The sequence below is a fragment of the Macaca thibetana genome, chromosome 2, assembly GCF_024542745.1.
Source record: "Macaca thibetana thibetana isolate TM-01 chromosome 2, ASM2454274v1, whole genome shotgun sequence".
In the NCBI taxonomy this organism is placed as follows: Eukaryota; Metazoa; Chordata; class Mammalia; order Primates; family Cercopithecidae; genus Macaca; species Macaca thibetana.
In genome coordinates this window covers 770,848-790,855 of record NC_065579.1, presented here as the reverse complement: position 1 = coordinate 790,855, position 20,008 = coordinate 770,848, and the positions used below count along the sequence as shown (strand labels likewise).

Here is a 20,008-nt window from a genome sequence, read left to right as displayed (position 1 = left end):
TGTTTGAACCTGGGAGGTGGAGGTTGCAGTGAGCCGAGATCACGCCATTGCACTCCAGCCTGGGCGACAGAGTGAAACTCCGTCTCAAAGAAAAAAAAAAGAGTTTGCTTTACTGTTTAACTAACATTTCACCTTCTAGAAACTCACATCTTCAGAAAATAATCGTGGATGTATTTAAAAATATATCTATGGTTCCATTGTGATATTATTTATAATTAGAACTAACTGAAATGATTACTCTAAAGTTGGTTGGATCAAGTATGGCATATTAAAAAGTAATTCAATAAAAGGATATCAAAAACATGGGATAATATTTTCACAATATAGGGGTGTGTGTGTGTTTGAGACAGGGTGTGTGTGTGTGTGTGTGTGTGTGTGTGTGTGTGTGTGTGAGTGAGACAGGATCTTGCTCTGTCACCCTAGGCTGGAATACAGTGTGATCTCAGCTCACTGTAACCTCTGCTTCCCAAACTCAAGTGATCCTCCTGCCTCAGCCTCCCTATTACCTGGGACTACAGGTGCGTGCCACCACGCCCAGCTAATTTTGTGTATTTTTAGTAGAAACGGGTTTCACAGTGTTAGCCAGGATGGTCTTGATCTCCCGACTTCGTGATTCACCCTCCTCGGCCTCCCAGAGTGCTGGGATTACAGGCGTGAGTCACCACACCCGGCCCCTATTTTTTTTTTAACTAGAAAAAAGTATTTACTTATTTATTTATATATTTATTTATTTTTAAATGTATTTATTTTTTGGAGACAGGGTCTCACTCTGTTGCAGCCTAGAGCTCCTGGACTCAAGCAATCCTCTCACCCCAGCCTCCTGAGTAGCTGGGACTATAGGCGTGTGCTACCATGCCCAACTAATTTTTAGAGGTGAGGCCTCCCTGTGTTGCCCAGGCTGGTCTTGAACTCCTGAGCTCAAGGGATCCTCTTGCCTTGGCCTCCCAAGTGCTGGGATTACAGGCATGAGCCACTGTGCCCAGCCTAGAAAAAGTATTTAAATAGGTAAGATATATAATGGAAAACCAAAGTTGGTAATGTCACATGCCGCAGATTAAAATGTGTCTATTGGCACTGGCGACTTTAGCAAAAGCGATTTGAATGGAGTAGGGCTGAAAGTGAAGCCAGATGGCAATATGTTGTCATAAGTAAATTGGAAATGAGATAGTGATTTCACTCTAGATCAGCACTGTTCAATAAAGATTGAGCACATATGAATATATTTTACTTCGCTGAGTATCTCTAAAATATTTCACTATATGATTTATATAAAATCATATACTGAAATATTTTACCTTGAAATATCTCGATTCAGACTAGTACTTAACTTCAAGTACTCAGTAGTAACCACAGATGGTTAGTATCGACCCTACTGCACAGGTAAAGACTCTGTGGACTGTCCTGTTTGTTGAGAAACTAATGACGAAAGAGTATGGCCACATGTGCGAATCCTCTAGTTATTTACAGTCCGGTATAGCCACAGAACCCTTCCCAATGCAACAGATTGCTTTAAAATGACATATCTTATGTCATTTAAAAAACATAAATCATAACATAATAAAGGTTCATAACTTCCCCCTTCCTTGGAAAATAGAATATCCTGTGACCCTCCCAGCTGAATTGTTAAATTGACATTTTCTTCTCTTTTTGCTTCCTCTAGGTTTTGGTAAGACTAGTCTGAATCGTAGAGGAAGAGTCATGCCTGGAAAGAGACGTCCTAATGGAGTTATCACTGGCCTCGCAGCTAGGAAAACAACTGGAATTCGAAAAGGAATTAGTCCTATGAATCGTCCACCTCTAAGTGACAAGGTAGGATGATGGCTTAATCCTGGATTAGATGTCCTTTTCCATTATTTGTACTAACATTTCTGTGAATAAGTTTAACAGAAAATTTTATTTGTTTTTATATAGTACTTTGGGACTGATATATCAAATTTAATATCTGAATAAAAATCACTGCCATTCATAAAGAATACCTAAATTTCCACATTCTCAAATATAAGTAAGTTTTTTATTTGTTTGTTTTTTGTTTTTTATATGTAGATAGAGCCTTGCTCTGTTACCCAACTGGAGTGCAGTGACGTGATCTTGGCTCAGCCTTCTGAGTAGCTGGGATTACAGGTGTGTGCCACCATGCCTGGCTAATTTTTGTATTTTTAGTAGAGATGGGGTTTCACCATGTTGGCCAGGCTAGTCTTAAACTCCTGACCTCAAGTGATCTGCCCGCCTCTGCCTCCCAAAATGCTGGTATTACAGGCGTGAGCCACCATGCCTGGCCGAAAATTGAGGTTTTTTTTTGGGGGGGATAGAGTCTCACTCTGTCGCCCAGGCTGGAGTGCAGTGGTGCAATCTTGGCTCACTGCAACCTCCGCCTCCTGGGTTCAGGAAATTCTCCTGCCTCAGCCTCCCGAGTAGCTGGGACTACATGTGTGTGCCACCATGACTGGCTAATTTTTGTATTTTTAGTAGAGATGGGGTTTCACCATGTTGGCCAGGCTGGTCTCAAACTCCTGACCTCGTGATCCACCTGCCTCAGCCTCCCAAAGTGCGGGGATTAAAGGCGTGAGCCGCCGTGCCTGACCAAATTAAGACTTTTTGATGTGAGTCAGTCAGTGGATATTTATGAAGTACTTCTCATATACTTAATAGAAGAATCCAGATAAAGTATAAGATAAGGTTCGTATTTGTCAAGAACGTTCAAGAAGTCTTTATGGACAATATGAATATCTGAATTAGGCTTTAATGGTGGATTTAATTTACATATGTGGAGGAAGAAAAAGAGGGTGTTTCATGTGCTTTTGTTTTTTATGGTACTTTTTGCCTCTGACCATGTCTATTCCAGCTCCTTTGCTGTCATGACTTCCCCGCTTTTTCTTGTTTTCGGCATTTGTTTTGGAACTTGGCTTTTTAAAATCTATTAGTATCAAAAATCATGTTTATATAAATTATTCCCTAATTTATATCTCTGGCCCTCTGATTCTTCTCTTGAGTTGCGGAGCCACAATTCCCCATCACCTGTGGGTCCCGTGAGTACCTCACATATTTTAAATATAATGTGGGGTTTTCATCTTGCCAATCGCTTAGGCTGTAAATTTTCAAGCTGTTTCTCCATCTCCCTTATCTACACATTCAAGCTGTTGTCAATCCCTGTTCATTCTGCATCAGAAATGTTTATTGTAGTAGGGTATATAGAAAAATGCAATTTGATTAACATAGTTTCTTGCCTTCTGATAGAATATAGAACAATATTTTCCAGTGTTAAAAAGGAAGGCAAACCTTCTGAGACAAAATGAAGGGCAGAGGAAACCAGTGGCAGTTCTCAAGAGACCTAACCAGCTAAACAGAAAGTAAGTACTCAAATATGATGATGTGTTATTTTGCATTAAAAAACACTTCTTGCATTAAGTGGTGTGAAGAATAGATTTGCAGTGATTTTTTTAGTTATCTGGTCATTTTCAAGACAGATGTTTGGGATGTCTATCTGAGCATCCACATGGATGTATCCAGTAATAGCTCGTTTATTAGATGAATTCTTACTGATGAATTTAACCAATATCAGCTTTTTAAAAAGCATCACTCTGCTTCTTTACCTCTTTGACACATGGAATAAAATTGCAAAAGCTGATCACTTTAGTAGAACTCTCTCTCTTTTTTTTTTTTTTTCCTGTTTTTTGAGACAGGGTCTTCTCGCTCTATTGCTGAGGCTGGAGTGCAGTGGCGCCATCACTGCTCACTGGAGCCTCAACCCCCACCCGGACTCAAGTGATCCTCCCACATCAGCCTCCTGAGTAGATGGGACCACAGATACATGCCACCATGCCCTGCTAGTTGTTTTTTTTTTTTTTTTTTTTTTTTGGTAGAGACAGGGTCTCACCCTGTTGCCTAGGCTGGTCTCAATTCCGGGCCTCAAGTGATCCTCCCACCTCAGCCTCCTAAAGTGCTGGGATTACAGGCATGTGCCACTGTGCCCAGCCCTGGTAGAACTCTTAACATCTCAGTGGGAATTATTCAAAATTGGGAATTCTGAAAGCTCAATTTGTTACTCAGTCTGGATGGCCCTTACTAGAACACTGAATCACTATGTATGTTATTTGTGGAAAAATCAAACTAGAAAGGAGGAATTCTTGATGAACACTTGTTAAACTGAAATTATTTTTATACTAAGTTGAATAATAAAAACCAAAAATTATGGCCTGTGAGCTGGGCACAGTGGCATGTGCCTGTGGTCCCAGCTACTTAAGAGGCTGAGGCAGAAGGATCACATGAGCCCAGGATTCAGGGCTAACCTGGGCAACATAGTGAGACCCCCATCTCTGAAAAAAAAAGAAAAATTATGATCTGTTGTTACGGCATTCTGTTCTCTGTAAGGACAAAGTAGATGCAGTTAATGAGGTGTGAAGTTTCCTTATTCGGTTTCAAGTACTATTTATTTATCTCTCGTGGAAGATTATTCAGCAAACAAAACCTGGAATGGAGTTTTTTAAAAATGCAGTGGCTGGGCACAGTGGCTCATGCTTGTATTCGCAGCACTTTGGGAGGCCATGGCATGTAGATCACCTGAGGCCAGGAGTTCGAGACCAGCCTGGCCAACATGGTGAAACCCCATCTCTACTAAAAATATAAAAATTAGCTGGACATGGTGGTGCATGCCTGTAGTTCCAGCTATTTGGGAGGCTGAGGCAGGAGAATCGCTTAAACCTGGGAGGCAGAGATTGCGGTGAGTCAAGATCGTGCCACTGCACTCCAGCCTGGGTAACAGTGAAACTGTCTAAAACAAAATAAAAAATAAAAAACAAAAGAAAAAATGTAATGGCTGGAATTGCAGTTTTAACTATCATCTTTTGGGAATCACTTGATAATAAGGTACCTTCTCAAATAAGAACCCATCATTTACATGAGACTTACATGTTAATTGGGTTAGCTAGGGAAATTTTGAACTTGAATCTCTGAAAGATTGGAGGTAAGACTAAGGAATCTATCGAACACTTGTTTGTATAGTGTTTCATATTCATCAATAGATCAGTTGAAGACATGGAATATTAGAGGATTGAATACTGCATAAATATTAAATTTTAATTTTTCATACTTCACCAACTTCCTATAGAAAACAAGAAATTAGGTGCAGCAAACCACCATGGCGCATATATACCTATGTAAGAAACCTGCGTGTTCAGCACATGTGTCTCGGAACTTAAAGTAAAATTAAAAAAAGAAAAAAGAATTGGTGAAAGTCAAACATAATTAACAGCATTGTTCTGTGCATGAAAGAACAAGAAACAGAAGAGTATAAGTTTTTCTGTGGTTTATTTATTTTTTGAGATGAAGTCTGTCGCTGGGCTGGAGTGCAGTGGCGTGATCTCGGCCCACTGCAGCCTCTGCTTCCCTGATTCAAGCAATTCTCATGCTTCAGCCTCCTGAGTAGCTGGGACTACAGGCGCGTGCCACCAAGGCTGGCTAGCTTTTGTGTTTTTAGTAGAGACAGGATTTCACCATGTTGCCCAGGCTGGTCTCAAACTCCTGACCTCAAGTGATCCACTCACCTCAACCTCCCAAAATGCTGGGATTACAGGTGTGAGCCATAATGCCTGGCCTTTATGGTTTATGTTAATACATAACAGTTTCTGAGTGAGGAAGGAAGAGAAAGCTGGAGGAGGAGTTGTTATTTTTCAAACCTTTGTCTTTATTTTTGGTCTTCAGTTTATTTTAGGTCTTCAGTTTGGCCTATGTGTAGTTTTTCTTTGTACTAATCCTGTAAATTGTGAAGTTACGTTTTCACCAGATATAGGAAATAGCACTAAAAATGTGATTATTATTGTCTTCAGAAGATATATGAAATGTTAGAGGATTGAATATTTGGACGATAAAGTGGTTCGAAATTAACAGGTGGTTATGTGCTGTGCTTCGGAGGGAGGTATTTGTTAATCAAATCTCAGTAGCTTCATGTTAATAAGGAAATAATTCAGAGTTGTCTGTTACTTGCACCTCATGTTTTCAGCCTATGAATTTAACTATTTTTGCTTATTTTTCCTCAAGACGTTTGAAAGTAGTTAAATGGCTTAGCATGGCATATGTGTTTTTGTTGCAGAAATAATATTCCAGCTAATTTTACCAGGAGTGGAAATAAATTAAATCATCAGAAAGATACTCGTCAGGCAACTTTTCTTTTCAGAAGAGGCCTGAAGGTATTTAAAAACTGTGGCAGTGTTTTTTTGTTTTGTTTTGTTTTGTTTTGTTTTTTTTAACCCAAAGAGGATCCTGAGCAGCCACCTTCAGTAAAAGCCTCAGTCACAGGCAGCATTGGGTTCAGGATATGAGGAGCATGGCAGTAGATTAGTTCTTTCTGTTGTACGTTTTTTATTTCCTGTCCTTACCCTCAATAGCAATGTCTTATAATAATTTACCATGTTATTTGGGAATAAACCTGTGTTTGCCACTTGTTCTGATACAGGAATTCTGACAGGGAAGTGTTGCCAGAATAGCACAGGCCTCTCTGCATTCATGCACATGCCCCACTGGGTTATAAGGTTCTAGAGCAGGATCGCTCTTTGGATTCAATCCTCTGCTTTCTGTGGGACCTACTGTTTTTTTTTTTTTTTCTCTTCAGGTTCAGGCCCAGTTGAATACAGAACAACTGCTAGACGATGTAGTAGCAAAGAGAACTCGTCAGTAAGTTTCCATTTGTTTTTCAAGATGTTATTTCAAAACTCCCAGAATACTGACTACCCAAATTATCATGTGCCTCAGTCCAGAAGAAATTAATTGAAACCCAAAATAAAATAGAGCCTGAAAGCCGGGCATAGTGGCGCTACACACCTGTAGTCCCAGCTAGTTGGGGAGACTGAAGCAAGAGAATTGCTCGAGCCCAGGAGTTCAAGGCTGTGAAGTGCCATGATCTCACCTGTGCATCGCCACTGCACACCGGCCTGAGCAGCATAGCTCGGGCTATGGAGACTGTCTCCAAAAAAAATTTTTTAAATTGAACCTAAAATAAATAAATCCTGTTTTGTCCTTTGTTAATTTTCGCCAAAAATCCTTTTGAGTTTTCACATGTCGATGTTGTAACAGTTTTAGTGCCAAGTAGATTACTTGTTTTTTATTATTTTTATTTTTTATTGGCTATTCCATTTTAATGAAACAGCTTTTTTTTTCTTTCTTTCTTTTTTGGCTATAACTACTTTCATACAAATGAACCTATTTAGGGAACGAATAGAATAAAGTTCAGTACAACTTTTAGAAAATTTGTACAACTTTAAAAACAATAGTTTTCCTTTTCACAGTCTTTTTTTCTTAGCCCTATAAAAAAAATTTTGAAAATCTATTTTATCCTGTTATAATCACACCTCCTGAGTGTGAGTTGTAACATACTAATTCCATCAGTGTGATTAGGTTTTGAGATTAACTGTTTAAAATTACGGCTAGTTTTTGGAAAACAAAATAGATACAGTTGGCCTTCTGTGTCTCAGGGGAATTGGTTCCAGGACCATTGAAGAGATTAAAATCCTCAGATCCTCAAGTCCCTTACAATGGGCCCTCCATATCCATGGATTGTTTTCAGTCTGTGGTTGAAATTGATTGAATACATGGATGTAGAACCTGTGGATACAGAGAGCTGGCTATAAAACATGGTCATGGTCCAGATATGATGCAAACTATGGGGCATGATTTTTAGCAATTGGAGTGTTAGGAAACTGTGAAACAGATACTGGTAGTATTCTTTAGCACAGGGGTCATGACATTAGAAACCATGGGGAAGGAAAGAATAATCGTAGCGTTTTTGCTTCTGCAGTGAACAATATTTACATAATCATGATCATATATAAATGTTACTTGTTTTGAACTTTGAGAATCAACCTGTTAGACAAAGCACAACATAGTTAATTTGAGAACAGAATGTAATGTAAGTGTCCGATTTTGACTCGTGAATATAAAGGAAGAGCTGACAGAAAGTGAGAGGCACAAACAAAGGGGCAGAGGTGGAAGGAAGGAACAGAGGCACTGAGGTCCTTTCCCACAGAGCTGGGGGCGGGGTCAAGGGATTCTGCTGAAGGAAACAGAGATTTAAGTATTTTAAGTTACAAAGGCAGGGAAGTAGTGACATAGCCATCAAAATGTTTCAAGGTAGGTAAGGAAACTGGAGGATAGTTTGATGAACTAAATCTATTCATCATAGCAAGTTTTTTTTTTGGGATGGAGTCTCGCTCTGTTGCCCAGAATGCACAATGGCGCAATCTCGGTTCACTGCAACCTCCCCCTCCTGGGTTCAAGCAGTTCTGTGCCTCAGCCTCCCAAGTAGCTGGGATTACAGGTGCCCGCCACCATGCCCAGCTTAATTTTGTATTTTTTTTTTAAGTAGAGATGGGGTTTCACTGTCTTGGCCAGGCTGGTCTTGAGCTTCTGACCTCATGATGCACCTGCCTCGGCCTCCCAAAGTGCTGGGATTACAGGTGTAAGCCACTGCGCCCGGCTGCAGCAAGGTTTTATACTACATAAGCATCTTGTTTAGTGAATTGGAAGTAACCAGCAAGCAGTAAAAACAAAGGTTAGAAGTGCTGCCTGTGGAGAGTAGGAATGGAAAGCAGGAGAATAGTGGGGTGAGGGACTGTTGCTTTTTATTAGAAGTTCTTTTGTACTATTTGATTTTTTAAAATTTGTATATATTTATCACACTGAAAAATGTTTAATAAATTCAGATGCCCAGTTCTGCACCCAAGGTGTTGATTCATTATGTCATGGTGGGGTTTAGGTATTTATTTCTTGCAAGCTAAGAAAAAGTAATGGCTGCTTTTAAAATGTTTATTTTTATTTTGAATATACATAGGGTTTATCAACTTACATTTAGTGAATTTTATTTTTTTTTGATACTAGATGGCGGACTTCCACCACAAATGGAGGGATTTTGACTGTATCTATTGACAATCCTGGAGCAGTTCAATGCCCAGTGTAAGTTGTTTCTTTCTTTTTGCAAAAATTATAACCTCTCATTACACAAGATCATAAGAAAGTATTAGACTTCTGCCCAGAGAATGATGTCCAAGTGAGGATAAACCAGGCAGAAGTAATGCCTGTGATACAATATGGAAACAGTGTCATGTAAAGTTAAAAGGAAGAGTTTTCTGGATTCCTGATTCTGCAGCCCTAAATGACCATGTTGAACAGTGTTTTTTAATATTTTAAAAATTATGTGCATGTATATCATATGTACCCTCTTTTGGGGGCAAAGTGTGGCTCTGTTACCCAGGCTGGAGTATAGTGCCATGATCATGGCTTATTGCAGCCTTGACCTCCCAAGCTCAAGCAATCCTCCTGCCTCAGCCTCCCCAGTCCTGAGTAGCTGGGACTGCAGGTGCCACCACCATGAGTCCTGAGTAGCTGGGGCTGCAGGTGCCACCACCACACCTGGCTTTTTTGTTTGTTTGTGCCCAGACTGGTCTTGAACTCCTAGACTCAAGCAGTCCTCTCACCTTGGCCTCCCGAAGTGCTGAGGTTACAGGCGAGAGCCCTGCACCTGACCCAATATGTGTATTTTTATGTACAATAATAAACAAGATGAGATGACAGTATACATGCTGCTACTTCCCCCAATGCCTGTAATATTTTTGATGTCTTTATTTTTCAGACCATACAGACCTACCTTCTCTTTAAATTTATTGCTTTATAAACGTTGTCGATTTATGGAGCTTATGTTCTATTCAAGCATCTCTTTGATTTTTTTAAGAGACAAGGTCTACTCTGATGACCAGGCTGGAGTGCAGTGGTGCCATCATAATCTCACTGCTGCCTCGAACTCCTGGGCTTCAATAATTCTCCTGCCTCAGCCTCCGAGTAGCTGGGAACATAGGCATGCACCACCACACCCAGCTAATTTTATTTTATTTATTTTATAATTTTTTTTGTATAGGTGGGGTCTTGCTATGTTCCTTAGGCTGATCTCTAACCCCTGGCCTCAAGCGATCCTCCTGCCTTGGCCTCCCAAAGTACCAGGATTATAGGCCTGAGCCACAGTGCATAGCCATCCAGCCATCTTAATGATTGAAATGAAAAGAGTGTAGGATGGGTGCCTAGGACTTTAGAGGTTGCTTTATTTTAATGGAAGATCAAGAGTTAGGAATCACCAAACATTCCAACTTGTTGAAAAGTTTGTAGTTCTATTTAAAGAGGTATTCTCTGAACAATGATATATTTTAGTCTAGAGTAGCCAATGACACCGTTTTTTTGAAAACACAAATAAAATGGCCCTAATACATTTGAACATGGGTACAGGATGTCTTAAGTACCAAATTAATTTATTTTTCCTTTCATTGTTAAGCTGCTCTGATACTTTAATATTTTTCTAATAGAACTCAGAAACCACGATTAACTCGCACTGCTGCACCTTCATTTTTAACAAAGCGGGAGCAAAGTGACGCCCGGAAAGTTCCTAAAGGTGTTCCCCTACAGTTTGACATAAACAGCGTCGGAAAACAGGTAAAAAACATTTTCTGTATTTTCTTGGGTCATCTGCTGAGAATATTTTAATTAACAAAACATTTATTATAATCGTGAATTATAAACAAGGTATCCTAACTGCCCCCTGAAACCTAGGGAACCACTAACCCACTTCTGTCTGCCAGTTTGCCTATTTTGACATTTCATATAAATCAGATCATACAGTATATATTTGTGACTGAATTGTTTCACTTAGCATAATGTTTTCAAGGTTCATCTATATTGTGTCCGTATTTAATTTTGTTTTCCTGCTGAACAGTGTTCATCATATGTATATACCACATCTTATTTATTCCTTCGTTACTGGATGGTATTTGGGTGTTTTCACTCCTCGGACACTATGAATAATCCTACTCTGAGCATTTGCGCAGAAGTTTTGGTGTGAGCATCTGTTTTCATTTCTCCCTGGTAAATACCTAGGAGTAGAATTGCTAGGTTTATAGTAACTCTTTTTTTGTTTGTTTGTTTGTTTTTGAGACGGAGTCTCGCTCTGTCGCCCAGGCTGGAGTGCAGTGGCCGGATCTCAGCTCACTGCAAGTTCCACCTCCCGGGTTCACGGCATTCTCCTGCCTCAGCCTCCCAAGTAGCTGGGTCCACAGGCGCCCGCCACCTCACCCGGCTAGATTTTTTTTTGTATTTTTAGTAGAGATGGGGTTTCACCATGTTAGCCAGGATGGTCTCGATCTCCTGACCTTGTGATCTGCCCGTCTCGGCCTCCCAAAGTGCTGGGATTACAGGCTTGAGCCACCGCGCCCGGCCGGTTTATAGTAACTCTTTATCTAATCTTTTGAGGAACTGCTGGACTGTTTTCCTTAGAAGAGTCTGTGCTACAACTTTATATTCCCGCCAGCGTCTATGAGGGTTCTGAATTTCTCTATATCCTCACCAATACTCACTGTTATCTGCTGTTTGACTATAGCCATCTAGCAAGATTACAGGATACAAGGTTAATAACAAATTGTCAAAACCGACCAGGCGCGGTGGCTCACGCCTGTGTTCCCAGCACTTTGGGAGGCCGAGGTGGGCAGATCACCTAAAGTCAGGAGTTCGAGACCAGCCTGGCCAACATGGTGAAATCCTGTCTCTACTAAAAATACAAAAATTAGCCTGGTGTGGTGGCAGGTGCCTGTCATCCCAGCTACTAGGGAGGCTGAGGCAGGAGAATTGCTTGAACCCAGGGGGCAGAGATGGCAGTGAGCTGAGATCGTGCCACTCACTCCAGCCTGGGCAGCAGAGCAATACTCATCTCCAAAAAAAAAAAAAGTCAAAAACCACATTGACAATTTTGTATTAACCATATTAACCTTGTATCCTGTAATCTTGCTAAATTCACTTACTTTTGTATTGACTTTGTAGATTCCTTAGGACTTTTTTTTTTTTTTGAAACAGGGTCTCGCTCTGCCACCAAGACTGGAATGCAGTGGCATAATCATAGCTCACTGTAGCCTTGACTTCCCAGGCTCAAACGATCCTTCCTCCCACCTCAGCCTCCTGGGTAGCTGGGGATACAGGCACACACCACCACACCTGGGGATGCAGGCACACACCACCACACCTGGGGATGCAGGCACACACCACCACGCCTGGGGATGCAGGCACACACCACCACGCCTGGGGATGCAGGCACACACCACCACGCCTGGGGATGCAGGCACACACCACCACGCCTGGGGATGCAGGCACACACCACCACGCCTGGGGATGCAGGCACACACCACCACGCCTGGGGATGCAGGCACACACCACCACGCCTGGGGATGCAGGCACACACCACCACGCCTGGGGATGCAGGCACACACCACCACGCCTGGGGATGCAGGCACACACCACCACGCCTGGGGATGCAGGCACACACCACCACGCCTGGGGATGCAGGCACACACCACCACGCCTGGGGATGCAGGGACACACCACCACGCCTGGGGATGCAGGGACACACCACCACGCCTGGGGATGCAGGCACACACCACCACGCCTGGGGATGCAGGCACACACCACCAGGCCTGGGGATGCAGGCACACACCACCACGCCTGGGGATGCAGGCACACACCACCACGCCTGGGGATGCAGGCACACACCACCACGCCTGGGGATGCAGGCACACACCACCACGCCTGGGGATGCAGGCACACACCACCACGCCTGGGGATGCAGGCACACACCACCCACCACCACGCCTGGGGATGCAGGCACACACCACCACGCCTGGGGATGCAGGCACACACCACCACGCCTGGGGATGCAGGCACACACCACCACGCCTGGGGATGCAGGGACACACCACCACGCCTGGGGATGCAGGGACACACCACCACGCCTGGGGATGCAGGCACACACCACCACGCCTGGGGATGCAGGCACACACCACCAGGCCTGGGGATGCAGGCACACACCACCAGGCCTGGGGATACAGGCGCACACACCACCAGGCCTGGGGATACAGGCGCACACACCACCACACCTGGGGATACAGGGACTGGGGATACAGGCGCACACACCACCACACCTGGGGATACAGGCACACACACCATGCCTGGGGATGCAGGCACACACCACCACGCCTGGGGATACAGGCACACACCACACCTGGGGATGCAGGCACACACCACCACACCTGGGGATACAGGCACACACCACCACACCTGGGGATACAGGGACACACACCATGCCTGGGGATGCAGGCACACACCACCACGCCTGGGGATGCAGGCACACACCACCACGCCTGGGGATACAGGCACACACCACACCTGGGGATGCAGCCACACACCACCACACCTGGGGATACAGGCACACACCACCACGCCTGGGGATACAGGCACACACCACCATGCCTGGGGATACAGGCACACACCACCACGCCTGGGGATACAGGCACACACCACCACGCCTGGAGATACAGGCACACACCACCACACATGGGGATACAGGCACACACCACCACGCCTGGGGATACAGGCACACACCACCACGCCTGGGGGTACAGGTACACACACCACCACGCCTGGGGATGCAGGCACACACACCACACTTGGCTAATTTTTATATTTTTTGTGGAGACAGGATTTCAGATAGGGTTTCACTACATTTCCCAGGCTGGTCTTGAACACCTAAGCTCAAGCCATCTGCCTGCCTTCTGTGGCTGCCCAGCTTGGGATTTTCTGTGTAAACAATCGTTTCATTCTCCTAATTCGTTTCCAATCTTTAAACCTTTTCTTGCTTTGTTACAATGGCTAGGACCTCCAGTCCAATGTTGAGTAGAAGTGGTTAAGATGTATACTTGTATGCGTGCCTTGTTCCAAAGCCTGATGAGAAGGCAATAGATATGTCACCATTTAGTATGATATTAGCCGTATATATATATATATATATATATATATTTTTTTTTTTTTTTTTCTTCTTTTTTGAGATGGAGTCTTGCTCTGTCGCCCAGGCTGGAGTGCAGTGGCGTGATCTTGGCTGACTGCAACCTCTGCCTCCTGGGTTCAAGCAATTATCCTGCCTCAGTCTCCCGAGTAGCTGAGATTACAGGCATGCGCCACCACACCCGGCTAAGTTTTTTGTATTTTTAGTAGAGACAGGGTTTCACCATACTGGCCTGGCTGGCCTCGAACTCCTGACCTTTTGATCCGCCTGCCTCAGGCTCCCAAAGTGCTGGGATTACGGGAATGAGCCACCATGCCTGGCCCAGTTTTTTTTTTTTTCTTTTCTTTTTTTTTTTTTTTTAATAGATTCTCTTTGTCAGATTGAGGAAACTTCCTTCTATTCCCGATATGCTGAGAATTTTTATCATGAATAGGTATTCGATTTTGTCAGATGGTTTTTTGGTATTCCTTGAAATAATGTGAAATTGAAGATACGAAGGATGGATAGAAATTTCACCAAATTGGCCTGGTGCGCTGGCTCACACCTGTAATCCCAGCACTTTGGGAGGCCAACATGGGTGGATCACTTGGGGTCAGGAGTTTGAGACCAGCCTGGTCAACATGGAAAATCCCCGTCTGTACTAAAAATAAAACATATTAGCTGGGTGTGGTGGCACGTGCCTGTAATCCCAGCTACTCGGGAGGCTGAGGTGGGAGAACTGCTTGAACCCAGGAGGTGGAGGTTGCAATGACCTGAGATTGCACCACTACACTCCAGCCTGGGTGACAGACAGACTCTCTCAATAAAAAAATAAGAAAAAAAAAATTTGACCAAATTTGTTTTGCTTATTTTTATTTTGTTACTATTATTTTTTCCAGAAATGGTATAGTTTATAGATGCTGTTGTTAATTAAAAAAACAGATTTTCATTTGAATTTGAATTTCTGTGTTGAACTCACCGTAATCCAAGAGAATTTGCTATAAAATATTTACAGGTCTGAAGAGTTATTTTATCAGTGACATCATGAGTTGGTGGCAGTGTTTACAGAGCCTGAAAATAATTCAGATAGGGGCTTTGGGTGTATGACTTCTAGGCATTATAGCATATGTGTGTTTTATATAGTATATAATGTAGGCTTTATATGAGGTCATACACATAATAGTAAAATGTTAGTTGTCGTTACTTTTAATTAATCATAAGATCACATTATTTTTCCAAAGCAAATATGGCTTTCAGTAAAATTGTTAATTGTTGCTTTGTTGTTGTTTTTGTTTTTTTCTTTTCTCTAGACAGGGATGACGTTGAACGAGCGGTTTGGGATCCTGAAGGAACAAAGAGCCACTCTCACATACAACAAAGGGGGAAGCCGCTTTGTAACCGTGGGATAGGTCCCATGTCAAAGGAACTTTTGAGAGATGACTCTGAAAAGTTGAATTGCTTGAAGAGTTCATTACAGAAATTCAAGAAACTTTACTTCAAAATATTCACAAGGCTAAATAACTCTTATTTTTATTTTTGAAGTTTTTTTTTTAACGTATAAAATAATGCCCTGAAAGAATAATAGGGATTATACCTATCTGTTCTTGAAGATTTCATGGTTGGCTCAGACAGAACAATCATCTGTTTGACTTCTTTGGTTCCTCATGCAGCAGAAGGAAGACAGAAAGATAGAAATTGATTTTTTTATGATAGTGGTATTCAGGATCTCATCACCTTTGCCCATATTTTAGACTTTGTCATGGTAAATCTTGGTCTTCAGAAACATGAGTAGGTCCCTTTGTTGCTGTCACTTACCCTTTAATAGTGTTGATGTAGTCAGTACAGTTGCCTTTTCTTCATTAGAGATACAAAAAAAATGTATTAGAATTCCAGTTTTGGGTTTTAAGATTTATGGGAATATCTAGAACTTGGTTCATTTTTCAGACAGTGTAATCCCCTGGAATTATACAGCTTTAGTGCTGAACTTTTAACAAGAAATGTGACTCTAGGTACTAGTCTCAGTTTAAAATGTTGGTGTTAAAGGCTATAAATGCATATTTACAAGGTTATCTGATAGGGCCTTGGAGGAGAAGATCCAGTTTTTAAAAATGACAGTTTGTGTTTAATAAACGAAGGCATGAGAGGAAGTAAGTAGCAAGTTGAAGGACAGGTAGTTGAGATGAAAAACTTCAAAACCCAGTATAGGTGTACTGTTTGGATTTAGCATAGTCTTGAGTCTAGTGTCCACAAAGTATTCAAATGATATTTAGAAGAATTATAACTATTACATTGAATTGAGTCCCTTGGATATTTTGATAGTAAAATTAATAGCCATAAAGTCTTAGACTTCTTATTTGAAGTTAACATTTCTTATTTGAAAAGTTGAAATTTATGAGCTTTGAAGATTGCAAAATTAAATAATTTATAGCTCCAAAAACAAAAATATACTTGTATATGTCACAGAAAAAATGCAAAATTTATAATAGAGTTACATTAACCTTGTTGTTTACCTTTCACTGATTTCTTACATGGTATAAATTAAAGTTCAGGCATTTATGGGGAGCAAAGGCCCTCCCCCACCACCCCGCCACCTGCCACCTCTGAGGGAGTGGGGGAAGTGAGTCTGTGCCAAGATAGTACTGAGTCCTCAGATGTTGTATACTGTAAATTACGGTATAATGCCAAATGCAGCAAAATCTTCCAGCTATACCTTACAAGTTTGGTCATTTTGAAGCTTGACGTTTTAGTTTGCCATTATGTTAAAAACATCTAAATAGGTGTTAGTTTCTCAGGAGTAGATTGTTAGTGTTGACTTTTCCTGTAAAACAAACATCGTTCTTGGCCTGCCTTGCATTGTATACTAGACTTCATTGTTGCCTCTCATGCTTCTTGAGTTACTTAATGATTTATGCTAGCCATGGAAAGCTATCAGTAACAGTTTTCACGCTTATACCAAAGAATTAAATCTGATCCTTAATATCTGATATTTTGCTGGTACTTGTACTGATAAGTGATTATTGGAAGTCAGTCACAGAATTTGAAAATAAATTCTAGTCTCTCCTTAGCTATTTGATGCTTTTCATATAGGCCAAGAACTCATTGCAAAACATTTTTGCAAGTATGAATGCCTGTATTTGGTCTAGGAACAGTACATTTTAGTCTGATTTAGAATTACTGGTAGCTTATTTTAAAGCAAGGAAAAGCAGCTGAGCTCGAGTTTGCTGTCTTTAGAACGGTTTGTGAAAATATGGTATAAAAGTGTTTTCATTTTCCTGTTCTTACCTATTGTATAGAGCTATTAATGCCATTTTTTGGGAAAACCTTAAAAATTGCCCCAAATACTGACATTGAGTGCATCAAATAACAAATTGTCTTTGGTATATTAAACTTTTATTCTTCATGCATCTGTAATTTAATTTTAAGTATAATGTTTTGCCTTTGGTACAACTAAATTAAAACTCTTGGTGGTCACATGTATATAAACAAAACAATATGCTTTGTTGAAGGAAAATTTTCTTTATTGGAATGTGGTTGTAATCCTTGTTCAGTTCTTAAGTTTTGGTTTTTTTAAAAAACAGGATGCAACTTAAAATTTTCTTTGCATCAAGGTATATGCAAAACATTGATGCAGTGCATCACAAAACGGAAGTTTGTATTTAATGAGGAGGTGCTTTACACTGTACTTTTTGGTGTTTTTTGGAAAAGTTACATTTAGATCTATTCTGAAGCTGTTCATTTTTAACAAATAAAATGTTACAGGTTTCACATGATTTATTCTTAGCTCTAAAGATTGAGTTGTGGTTTTTAGATTATTCTATGTTATGAAGAACTTTGTAGTGGTTATTTGTAGTTTTTAGGGTGTGAAACGTTATCTACTAGCAAAATTGGTAACTCACTCTAGTCTCTCCTATTAGCATCCGTCTCTCTTTTGATGATTTCATTTGTAGCTCCAACAAATGAATCTAAAAAATAGAATCCAGGCTGGGTAGGGTGGCTCATGCCTATAATCCCAGAACTTTGGGAGGCCAAGGCAGGTAGATCACGAAGTCAGGAGCAAGACCAGCTAGCCAACACAGTGAAACCCTATCTTTACTAAAAATACAAACATCAGCCAGGTGTGGTGGCATGTGCCTGTGGTACCAGCTACTTAGGAGGCTGAGGCGGGAGAGTTGCTTGAACCCAGGAAGCAGAGATTGCAGTGAGCCGAGACCATGCCATTGCACTCCAGCCTGGGTGACAGAGTGAGACTCTGTCTCAAAAGAAAAAAAAAAAAAAAGAATCCAATATACTTTGCAATGCAGAATACTGGATTACCGCTCCTTTTACATCTTAATAAAGTGAGTGCCAGTGTTTTTAAGAGTTGCGTGTGGCAGAGTTATTTTTTGAGCTCAGATCTTCTAATTCTTAATTGATAATAAACTGCTTCTGTGAATTGAACACCCACAGAAAATAGTGGAATGGTGTATGGTTTTCAGATACCTAAGAATTGGTAATAGCCATGTTTTAGCATTTTTAGCATGGTAAGTAAATATATTCTACCAGTGATGATTATACTTTATTACTTTGTTATTCAAGTTAGGTAGGCCTGTTAGAAAAGTCCAGTATTCCTAATCAGATACGCAGTTTTTAAAAGCAGGCATAAACTCTTCACCACAATTTTAATTACAGTTGTCCCTCAGTATACATGGGGGATTGGTTCCAGGACCCTTGTATATACCCAACCCTGCACAATACTGAAGTCCACCTGTGTATACGAAAAGTTGGCCCACTGTGTACATGGATTTTGCATTCCAAGATTTTTTTTGGTTCGAAACAATTTGCTTGTGAGTAGAACCAAGTAATTCAAAGCCACGTTGTTCAAGGGGTCAACTGTTTAAGCCAATCATAAAATACTATGTCTGAGGAAACAAGCTTCAATCCTCAGTGGCTAGTTTTTATTAGAATAGGTGTGTATATCTAATTATTAATATTTTGCTGTTAATAGCTTTGTAATTCACACAAAATATACAGGCCCAGAGTAATTTTTGTTGATTTATTTTTACTACAAAGAGATTAGAGAAAAAATAACTCACTTGGCAGTAGAGAAAATGAATACCATATTGGTAATATTAAAGCAGAAAATAATTCATTTCTGATCAGTAGTGCTTTCAGTTTTCATCAGAATTATTATTTTTTTCTTGCCACTGTGAAAAAGCAGTTAAGCATGTAAAGCTTCCTTTAGAGAGGGTTCTTTTTGGATAGATCAATTTGGAACTAGCTTCTTTTTTTAAAAAAATGATACTTCAATCAACAGCATTTACTACAAGAATTGTGGACTATGGTGGACCATTAATAGGGATTTAAAGGTTTACTTAGAACTTGTAGACTTCTGATACCTTTTATTTCCCTTCTCACTACAGTTTTATTTTATTTTATTTTTTGAGATGGAGTTTCGCTCTTGTTGCCCAGGTTGGAGTGCAATGGTGCGATCTCAGCTCACCCCAACCTCCGTCTCCTGGGTTCAAGCGATTCTCCTGCCTCAGCCTCCCGAGTGGCTGGGACTACAGGTGCCCACCACCACGACCTGTTAATTTTGCATTTTTAGTAGAGATGGGGTTTCTCCATGTTGGCCAGGCTGGTCTCAAACTCCTGACTTCAGGTGATCCGCCTGCCTGGGCCAAAGTGCTGGGATTACAGGCAGGAGCCACCGCACCCGGCCTACAGCTTATTTTCTATCTATGTTTAATAGGAAGCTTGATAACACAAGCAAATGTGATGCCATTCTGGGACTGAAATGTCTTCTTCTGAGTGTATTCAGATGAGGTGTACCAGTGTTTAAAGATTAGTTGGAAGCTATTCTCCTCGTGTGCATGTGTAATTTCTACTTACTCCATTTCCTTTTAATGAGAAAAGAATCATGTTGTCTGAATTTTCCTGTATAAAGTTTTTTTTTTTTTTTTTTTTTTTTTTTTTTTTGTTTTGTTGTTTTGTTTTTTTTCTGTCGCCCAGGCTGGAGTGCAGTGGCTGGATCTCAGCTCACTGCAAGCTCCGCCTCCCGGGTTTGCGCCATTCTCCTGCCTCAGCCTCCCGAGTAGCTGGGACTACAGGCGCCTGCCACCTCGCCCGGCTATTTTTTTGTATTTTTTAGTAGAGACGGGGTTTCACTGTGTTAGCCAGGATGGTCTCGATCTCCTGACC

At 41.3% G+C, this 20,008-nt stretch overlaps 1 protein-coding gene across 1 annotated transcript in view; it reads left to right on the top strand.

Moving 5' to 3' along the window:
- The window catches only part of FYTTD1 (forty-two-three domain containing 1), a 38,277-nt gene extending 20,676 nt beyond the window's left edge, over nucleotides 1-17,601 (top strand). Inside the window, exons 3-9 of the mRNA XM_050779086.1 lie at nucleotides 1,661-1,809; nucleotides 3,235-3,347; nucleotides 6,086-6,182; nucleotides 6,605-6,666; nucleotides 8,866-8,940; nucleotides 10,338-10,464; nucleotides 15,142-17,601. Of these exons, the coding sequence (XP_050635043.1) occupies nucleotides 1,661-1,809; nucleotides 3,235-3,347; nucleotides 6,086-6,182; nucleotides 6,605-6,666; nucleotides 8,866-8,940; nucleotides 10,338-10,464; nucleotides 15,142-15,240 (722 nt within the window). The 3' untranslated portion in view covers nucleotides 15,241-17,601. The remainder of the gene's footprint in view (nucleotides 1-1,660; nucleotides 1,810-3,234; nucleotides 3,348-6,085; nucleotides 6,183-6,604; nucleotides 6,667-8,865; nucleotides 8,941-10,337; nucleotides 10,465-15,141) is intronic.
- Nucleotides 17,602-20,008: the final 2,407 nt, after the last annotated feature.